Raw genomic sequence first — 9376 nt, 5'->3', positions numbered from 1 at the left:
CCTTTCAATCATGTGTTTTCAGGAGTCTGTCTCCTACTCCGCACCCAACCTAAAGTAAACTTATCAAATGAAAAAGCGTCTTAAGCCATTAAAAACGATGATTAAGACATAACCCCGTGACTCTGTCTTCAGTCAGAGCCGGTGTTTGACTTCTGCTGACTCAGCAAACCCATCCTCTCCCTCCCTCACTCTCTCACCCTCTCTCTCTCTTTCCGTCCACAGGAACTTATCTGACCCACGAAGCCAAGGGCTCGGACGACGCCCCTGACGCGGACACGGCCATCATCAACGCGGAGGGAGGCCACTCTGGAGCAGAGGACAAGAAGGAGTACTTCATCTAGACCGAGGAGGGAGCAGTGGAGAAAAGGAGCGGCAGGAGGAGATGGAAAAGTTGGAGGACGTGTGGTAGTGGGGATGGGGAGGAGTGAAGTGGGGGAGAAAAACCTCCATGTTGTTTTCTCAACGCTTCAGTTCTTCACTCGGTCGGAGGGATGCCCGGGGGGGGGGGGGGGAGGGGTGGTGGAAGAACTGTGGGCAGCGTAAAGCGATGAGTTGAGCTCCGACTTGGTACGACCCTCTTTGCATTGATACAGGGAAGTGAGATTTTGCACTTGACATACGGACAAACTGAGGTTACACACTCACACACACAGACCCACACACAGACCCACACACATACACACACACACACGCGAGTCGGTTTTGGGAAGCCCCTCTTCTCACGGACTCCAGCGCTCGTAGATGCTCAGAATACGGAACGCGAGCTTCCTACTAACACGTCTGAATTAAGACATTTCTACTCAAGCATCGCATCTATTTCTAACTCGAAAAGGCAGAATCGTTACTCACATCCCCCCCAACCCCCCCCCCCCCCCCCAACCCGTCCTGACACTTCACTTCTCACCACGACACCAACGTGCCCCCCGACATCAAAAGCAGCTCAGTCCTTCACATCTTTTTTCTTTTGTCCAGCCGACGAGGCAGAATCCCTCTGTCACACCCGAGTGGCAGAGAAATCCACCCCCACCCCCCCACCACCCACACCCCCCTCGCAGTTTCATTTTTTTTACTCCATGAAAACCTCTTTCTGTGCCGAAGATCCCCCCCACCCCCCACCCAAACCCCCCCACCCATCAACGCAGCAACATGCAACAATCATGCAAAACTAGCATTCCCACCCTGCGCTACAAAGCCAAGGGGCTCCAGTATACATATATAAATATATATAAATATATATATAGAAGTATATAGCATTCTTTTTACTTGACAGAAAATGTTTGGTGTGCTGTAAATACACTCTCTGTCCTCTCTCTCTCTCCCCTCAGTATCTCCCCTCTCTCTCTTTCTCCCCCCCCTACATCTCCCTCTCTCCTGTATCTGTTACTGCATTACAGTGACGTATATACTCTTAAAAAAAAAAAGTAACGCCTGCCTGTTTTTATTAACGTACGAGACAAAAATATCAGTATCTGGGGGGAAAAACTAAAAATTATGACAAAAATAACCACGATGACGTTGCGATGAAAACTAACCTTAACTGCAAATACTTGTATGAGGAATGTTTCCTTGTTTTTTTCTTCCCTGCGTTCTTTTATTTCCCGTTCTTGGTTTTCATGACTCGTGAGAGACTTCCTCTCGTCGGTGTCTCGGTGTGTTGCTGTCAGTGATCACAGTGTCTGTCAGTCTGTAGCATTTACAACGTGTGGTTTTGATTTTGAGGTTTAAGGGTTTTTTTTTTATGCTGTTGTGTGTTGACCCCCCCCCCCCCCCCCCCACTCCAGTGTCCACGCGTCCACTGCCGCCATTTTGTCCTCCCGAAAAAAAACTAAACTGTAGCAAAACCTTGTTTGAAAACATTTTCAGAGGGGGGGGGGGGGCAACCTGTTCGATGGAGCTTTCCTGGAGCTCCACTCGGCCCTGCACCTCCCGCCTCCACCTTCACCCCCCCCAACAGCAGACTGCTTGTCTTGGCACGAGCACCCGGCGCTAGAATTCATTGAGTAGTGACTTCATGACTTCCTCTAAGACGCTGGCACTCGCTTGCTTTCCACTACAGAGCCAAACAAGATTGCCCACATGCATCATGACAAACTTCCTGGCAACAAAAAAAACCCACAAACCCTTCTCTGTTATTGTTCTTTCTCTTTCCTGCGTGTGTGTGCAGGAATCAATCGCCAGCTTAGCACAAGGTTCCCACAAATGACGAGTGTTTTATTAAGGTGGGGAGTTGGCCTCGGTCCTGGCAAGGCTCCGATTGGCCCCCGGGCGTGGAAATTGATTGCAATCTAACTAAGAGGCTCCGGGCTGCTCACGTGCCAAGGTTTGGCTCGGCGGGCGCGGGTGCCGAGCCGGAGTCTGGGCTGCATTAAGAAGAAAGTCATTCAGGAACTTAAACGTCCCCCCCTCCCCCCCCCATACTCCGCCCCCCTCGTCCATTTCTTTCCATTCTTTAATTAATCATCTGGTCTGTGTCCTGATCCACCTTCACCCGCTCTCCCCTTTCCTCATCGCTCCCCCCCTCCCAACGACCATCCATCTCTGCTCGATGTCCGATTCTCCTCGCTGGTTTCTCCCTCGTTCAGGAGTCCTTGTAGACGTACAGTAGAAAGTAGCGTCTCTAGATTCGCCAGGCGTCTTGCTGATGGTCCTCCTCAGCACCTCCCGGGGTCGTGCTACAGAGAGGAATCCATTTGCTGTTGTCCGTCGACCCGTTAGACAGTTACGTCTGTGATAGTTTTTGTACACCTTTTTTGGGAATGTTCAGGGATTGTGCTTTTCGTACCCCCCCCCCCCCCCATTATCGTTAACCGCCACCGCACTGGCTGCATTTAAAGCCCGGCCGGTGCGTCTATAAGCTAGCTAAAATACAAAGGGTAATGTGACCCGAAGCAGGGTCAGCTGTTGTCTTACTTTCTCTCCTCCTGTGGCGTTCTCGTAAACTTGGCTTCACCAGTGTTTGGATTCCGTTGGACGCGGTTTCAATAACTGAGGTGGATATTTTCTGGAGCTCACGACACTGTTGATCCCACGTTTACGCCGCGTCGCCCTCCAGCCCCGGTGCGTGCAGACCAGAGGACGGGCCTCGTCTCACGGAGCTCGCTGTCCACTTCGAAGAGACACCTTTGGTTTTTATATTTAATCCCAGTCCAGTTCTGCTCTGTGAATGGAGAAAAGGAAAATCTGCCTCATACCTAAAAAAGTGTAGTGTCTTTTTAAAACTAATGGACCTGTATTTGCCTGTAATTTATCGTCCTGTCCTTCGTCTTAGTTAATGTGCTAGCATGTAGCTTGCATGAGAAACGGTTGGAATTGTAGATAGTGTCGGGGGATGAGCAGCGGGGGCGAGCTCCTCTCCTGGGACGAGGGCGGCGGGCGGCCACCGGCTGACCTCGCTGCCGTTCTCTGATCTGCAAACATTAGGCCGTGCCCCCGGTTCAACCTTCTGTACCTCCTCATTAAAACAGAGGCAACTCACGAAGGCCCAAGTTCTTCTTCGCTTGCCACCACCGCTCCATTCAATCAACACAGAGGTACAGAGGAACTCATAAATCCCGTGCATCAGTGCAGTGATGACAAACTGTCACCAGATGCCAGCAAACAGCAGCTTGTCTTGTCCCAAGCTGTCCAGTCCTGTCCTGTCCTGTCCTGTCCTGTCCTGTCCTGTCCTGTCCTGTCCTGTCCTGTCCAGTCCTGTCCTGTCCCGCCACTCAACTCTCACCAACTCCTCTACGGGCAGTCGCACACTAGCTGCCTCTCATCCCTATTCGTTTTAAATGCTATACGAACAAATTGATTTTTAAATTCCGTTTTGTAAAAGGTGTGCATAATCTTAAATTTAATTACTTTCAGTTCAACCGATAATCATATTTTTATTAGTTTGTCCAAAACTTGAAGGTTAGAAGTTTAGTTTTTTTTGCGTATTTTATTGTTTCAACAACCCTCTTTTTTTTTTTATAATTCTCGTGTATATAGTGTTGCCTTTACTGGATACTCTTACAAACGCACCCATACACACTTTGCACACACACTTAGGGTACATGCACATCCACACACATATCGTAATATGCACAGCAGGCATGGCGTCTGTGACTATGGTGTATTTGTACATATGTGTGTGTATGTGTGTTTGTGTATGAGTGTGAGATGTGTATTAATTGATCCAAACAGACTCCGAAAACACTCATAACGCGTGTTGCGTTCACGAAAATGTTATTATTTCAATTCAACTAAAATGACGTCTTTGTCTTTAGCCTCATTATTATTTCTGGATGACAAGTCTTCCTTTTGAATAAATGTCCATATCACACGAGAGTAGTGCTGTCTGTCCTTTCTACTATCGCCGGAGACGTCCCCGAGGCGGGAGCCAGCCGCATGCCGTGCTGGGTTTCCTCTGTTGGCCGTTTGTGATCATGAAGTATTTGTTTTGATTTGGTTTTTCTGTTCAAAAATGCCAGTTCAGTTGTTGACTTCAATAAACATGCATTTGGGTTAATTTCACCTGTGGTTGTCGCTTCTTCCTGTTCAGAGACGTTCAGAGTCAGAGTGTTTTCTGGTTGCTGTTACTTAGCAGGTAAATACTCAGCTCTAGGGGGAAATGTGATACTTCTAAAAGTAAATAAAAGCTCCAAAGTCCTAGTATTTAAAGTACTAATGTGATATTATACAATATAATTAGTACTTGGTATTAATTACATTACCTGAATATAAATCCATATTCACTGTGTGTAGTGGAAATTATCAACAGGTTATAAAAAGCCTCTCCTCATCCCCTTTTCACACTGTGCACTTACTAAACACGTCCAACAGGGGGCAGTGCAACACAATAAGTCAAAGACCCTTTTCTAAAAAGATCAAATCTTTACAATAGAAAAATGAAAACCTGAATTATACTAAATTAAGTTTCCTATTTGCAGACATGCTTTTCTTATTATTGCTGAAATAGATAATAACTATTTCTTTCTATCTCTCATAAACAGTTTAAAGGCCTCGTGGTCTCATGACCTTTTTTACTTTCTTTCTTTCTTTCTTTCTTTCTTTCTTTCTTTCTTTCTTTCTTTCTTTCTTTCTTTCTTTCTTTTTCCCTTCCTTTCTTCCTTCCTTTCCTTCTTATCTTTTTCCTGTTGCTTCCGCCCCTCTCGCTGTGTGGTTCGAGAGGAGTGGGGGGGGGTATTGTTAATGTTTCCACATGTTGATACTGGGTTGGATGTTAACAATCAGCCTCACACTGTACACATGCTACCAGTTAATTACACAGTAAGTAGTCCCAGTGCTCACACAGCTGGATGTCCCTAACTCTCTCCAGCTGTCGGAGAGCAGCAGACTGAGCTCGTTCCTAAACATCGACTAAATCAAAATATAAGAAGTATCATGGAGAAAGTGATTTGATCATCTTAAATGTATTCAAAATTAATTTATACTGTTCCAGTAATACATGTGTAATGCCTGTTTCATTTAAGGTTTCACAAACTCAATTACATTTGACTGAAATGTATATTCTACAACATGATAGGCCAACTTTGCTGTATCTACAGACAGTGAAGTCATGGACCTTTCTTCTCTTTTGGCTTTTGTCCCTTAGAATATTTGGAAAGTTTGGGTCTCTATACTTTAAACTGTGCAGGGTAACAGTGTCTGTGTCATAGCTGATCAAAGATAGGACGATTCATTTTACTTTGGCCAATCACAGACAATGATTCATTGAGCCACATGTGTAAAAAACAGTAGATCCACAACTGTAAATTCCAAAGAAAGGATTTTGGCAGGTTGTCACTTTAATATTCACTGACAGGTATTTTTCCCTGTTCTCTGATTGTGAAGTTCTTTCTTTTGAGTATTCATGACTACACTTTAAGTTTGATTCGTGCAAATCCACACGGCCACACCTCTGTGCTCGGACCGACTAACATGAGGAAACAATCCCTCCATTGTTACCACATTCTGTTTCAACCACTGGAAAACTGTGAGTGCTGCATAAAGTGGTTAAAACACACAGAGACACTGTAAGAGGGAGGACAGGGTCAGAAATACTTAGACATAAAATGTAATGTACGACCCATCACATAAGAATCAAAGAAAACATCTGCCTGGGTCTATGCAATATTGTTTCATTAATGTTTTTATACACGGATAAATTAAGCACTTGCTTTTGGATAAATTCAATAACTACTGATTTTACTCCTATAGATCTTCATGGGCTGACGCTGAAAGAATAGATTCTGATCCAATCAAGTACAATCATCATTAAAAACATGAACACTAAACTTTATATATTGATTTGTGCAACCAGTCTTTAGTATAAAGCTACAAATAGGCCTCTAACTTGGTTAAAGGCAACTTATTTGTCCTTAAATTATGATATAAAAACATAAAAACATAAGCTGCTCTAGAAAGTCGTGTGTTAAAGTTGCATTCAGTCATTTAAAGGGTTAGATAGATTGAGGGCTTCAGTTTCAGGTTGCAGTTCCCTCTGCGGCCACTGGAGCGCCCTCCTCTTCCTCTCTGGAGTCCAAAACGGAGATTTGGAGCAAGGGAGGAGGAGAGAGGGAGAGAGAGGAGGGGGGGTGTGCCACTGATTGTAAGAGAGAGAGAGAGAAAGAGAGGGGGGGGTATTCAGTCCTGTTTTAATGGGTATCCAGGAGGCACACAGGAAAGGGGGACGCAGAAACTGAGAAGGACAGAGAGAGAGAGAAAGAGAGATAGAGAAAGAGAGAGAGAGGGCAAATAAAAGTGGAGACAGGTTTATTTTACGCACGGGGGGTGAAACCGAGGAAGAGGAGGGTGAAGGAGCGCTGGATTTGTTTTCCTCAGAACGTGTCTCCTCTCACTCCCATGACTCCGGGAGGATTCCAGCTGAACGCAGCCGCTCCGGAGGAATTGATGGTGTCTGCTGGGGGACGCGGAGCCGAGGGGAGGAATCTGAGCGCGCTGGGCTGAACCATGCCGACCCTGTGGATCCTAACTTTGGCGATCTCCCTGAGCCGAGGTGAGACACGTTCGAATCCCGCGCAGCAGGAGGTGACACGAGCAGGGGAGAGACTCTGCAAACTTTTCTTTGCATTTCTCCTCTGTCCATCCTCTTTGTCCTTGTTGTTTCCTCTGTTGTGTGTGTGTGTGGGTCTGTGCGTGTACGGGAGGCTGTGCGCGCTCCGAGGCTGAGTCCAGTGCCTCTGCTATTGTGCGTCTATGTCTGGCACAGTGTGTGTATGTGCGCGTGTGTGTTGTGTTATTTGTGCTGCCCTGGACATCATCATTACAGCTCAGTGGCGCTGAAGAGTTGGAGTCGTGGGGTGTTCAGGGTCTCTGCTCCGCTGGGGGGTAATGAGATTCACAGTAGACACACGCACGCACGTACACGCACGGTCCAGACATGTTGCGTTCATATTTCTTCAATTAAACGTGAATGGCAGAGACGTGGAGCATCTGTACGCGACATCGCTTTGACGTGACCTTTGAAACGCACGGATAGATAAATGTGGTTGACACATGCATGCACACGCAGTGGGTCAACACAATGTGCACGTATACGGGCACAAACACACGCACACACACTTTCTCTCTCTCTCTCTCTCTCTCTCTCTCTCTCTCTCTCTCTCTCTCTCTCTCTCTCTCTCTCTCTCTCTCTCTCTCTCTCTCTCTCTCTCACACAGACGCGCGAGCGCACGCACACACATTGCGCATAACCTGCCAGCCGGGGATGATAGATGAGGCGAGGATCCAGTGCACAGTCTGGTCACCGGGCTTTAACATGAGTCACATTGGATCAATTTCCAACACACACACACACACACACACACACTCACGTGCATTCCATCAATCTCAGTGTGTGTGAGTGTGTGTGTACGCAGTGGAGAAAAAAGGCCTGCGCGAGAGAGTCTCATGAGAGGCAAAGTCAATGTGTTTGTGTGTGTGTGTGTGTGTGTGTGTGTGTTAGAGACAGACCAGTGCGCCCTCTTCCTCTTAGCATGCAGGTAGAGTCTGGACGTGCTCGTGCCCGTGCACGCGGTCTGGCTGCGAACGTGCAGGTGCCAAGAGAAATTCATATTTTACCGTAAAGACGGAGACATATTCACTGGACTGGAGGAGAAACCCCATTACTAATATTAATGTCCCTGTTTATCGATCACCTTGATAGATTGCCCTCTACCTCCCTCCCGCTCTCTCTCTCTCCAGCCACACACACACACACACACACACACACACACACACACACACACACACACACACACTGACTACCAGTGTTTGAGAGTGTGTGTTTCTGTTTGAGGGCAATCACAGCTCAGACAGAGGTGATTAATTGAGGTGGCCTGATGTGAGCAGTTCATCCAAGAGCAAGAGTGAGTGTGTGTGTGTGTGTGTGTGTGTGTGTGTGTGTGTGTGTGTGTTTGATTGTGTGTACCTGTCTCAGCACCTGGGTCTCATGGTGCCGCAGGCCGCCGGTGTGCCACAGACGGTTATCTGCATAGACAGACAGTGAGAGGAGTTCTCAGGCTGGAACAGAACTGACCACCTGAGTGGAATAGAACAGAATCTAATATCATGATCTCCTTGAACAAGAACATAGAAACAAGGTCCAGACACGACAGAGAGAGAAACAAGAACATCAGCTTTTAAAATGGATGCATTCAGCTTTTAATGAGATTCCAGTGAATGAAATGAGACTGGTCGACAATATTATGATGAATCAGTGTCATCAGGAGGAGAGCTGGAAGCTGGAAGTCAGAGAACAGAACCGAGGAGAATCAGAGAGAGAAGAAACATGCAGAACATTAGAGAACAGAACAGAAAACAAAACAGTGAAGAACAGAGCAGAACACGGAACAGAATCACAGAGAAAACAGTAAAGAGCAGAGAAGAGAACAGAGAACAGAGAACAGAGAACAGAGAACAGAACAGAACCTGGAACCTGGAACCTGGAACCTGGAACCTGGAATATAGAACATAGAGCAGAGCAGAGCAGAACAGAGCAGAACATATAGAACATAGAATGGAACAGAGAACAGAGAACAGAACATAGAACATAGAACATAGAACATAGAACATAGAACATAGAACGGAACAGAGAACAGAGAACAGAGACCAGAGAACAGAACAGAACATAGAACAGAGCAGCAGATCAGTGTCTCCAGCTGAGCCGCTGTAAATGTGATCAGAGTGAATCCGTCCCCTACATGCAGCTGTTGCAGCCTAATGTGTGTTTAGCCTGTTTGGACTTTTCCAGGTGTCGGCCTCATGACAGCTCCGACTGTCTGAGCGTCCTGATTTATTGCACAGACACACACACACACACACACACACACAAACAAACAAACAAACGTCAACTACATCTCTGTGTGGTTGACCGCGTGTCTTTGGGCCTCTGTAATTACCATTCGGTCCT

At 46.6% G+C, this 9376-nt stretch overlaps 2 protein-coding genes across 3 annotated transcripts in view; both read left to right on the top strand.

Annotated features, from left to right (window-relative positions):
- cadm3 (cell adhesion molecule 3) overlaps nucleotides 1-4497 on the top strand; it is a gene marked incomplete at its 5' end in the record, with an annotated part of 45954 nt that extends 41457 nt beyond the window's left edge. Inside the window, 1 exon segment of the mRNA XM_062403930.1 lies at nucleotides 223-4497. Within this exon segment, the coding sequence (XP_062259914.1) occupies nucleotides 223-341 (119 nt within the window).
- Nucleotides 4498-6632: 2135 nt separating this feature from the next.
- kirrel1b (kirre like nephrin family adhesion molecule 1b) overlaps nucleotides 6633-9376 on the top strand; it is a 68358-nt gene continuing 65614 nt past the window's right edge. For both annotated transcript variants that reach the window (XM_062405017.1, XM_062405016.1), the window contains exon 1: nucleotides 6633-6982. In XM_062405017.1, the coding sequence (XP_062261001.1) occupies nucleotides 6937-6982 (46 nt within the window). In that variant the 5' untranslated portion in view covers nucleotides 6633-6936. The remainder of the gene's footprint in view (nucleotides 6983-9376) is intronic.

The sequence above is a fragment of the Platichthys flesus genome, chromosome 14 (assembly GCF_949316205.1).
Source record: "Platichthys flesus chromosome 14, fPlaFle2.1, whole genome shotgun sequence".
NCBI lineage: Eukaryota > Metazoa > Chordata > Actinopteri > Pleuronectiformes > Pleuronectidae > Platichthys > Platichthys flesus.
Note: the sequence above shows the minus strand (reverse complement) of the source record. Positions and strands in the feature narration are given on the sequence as shown.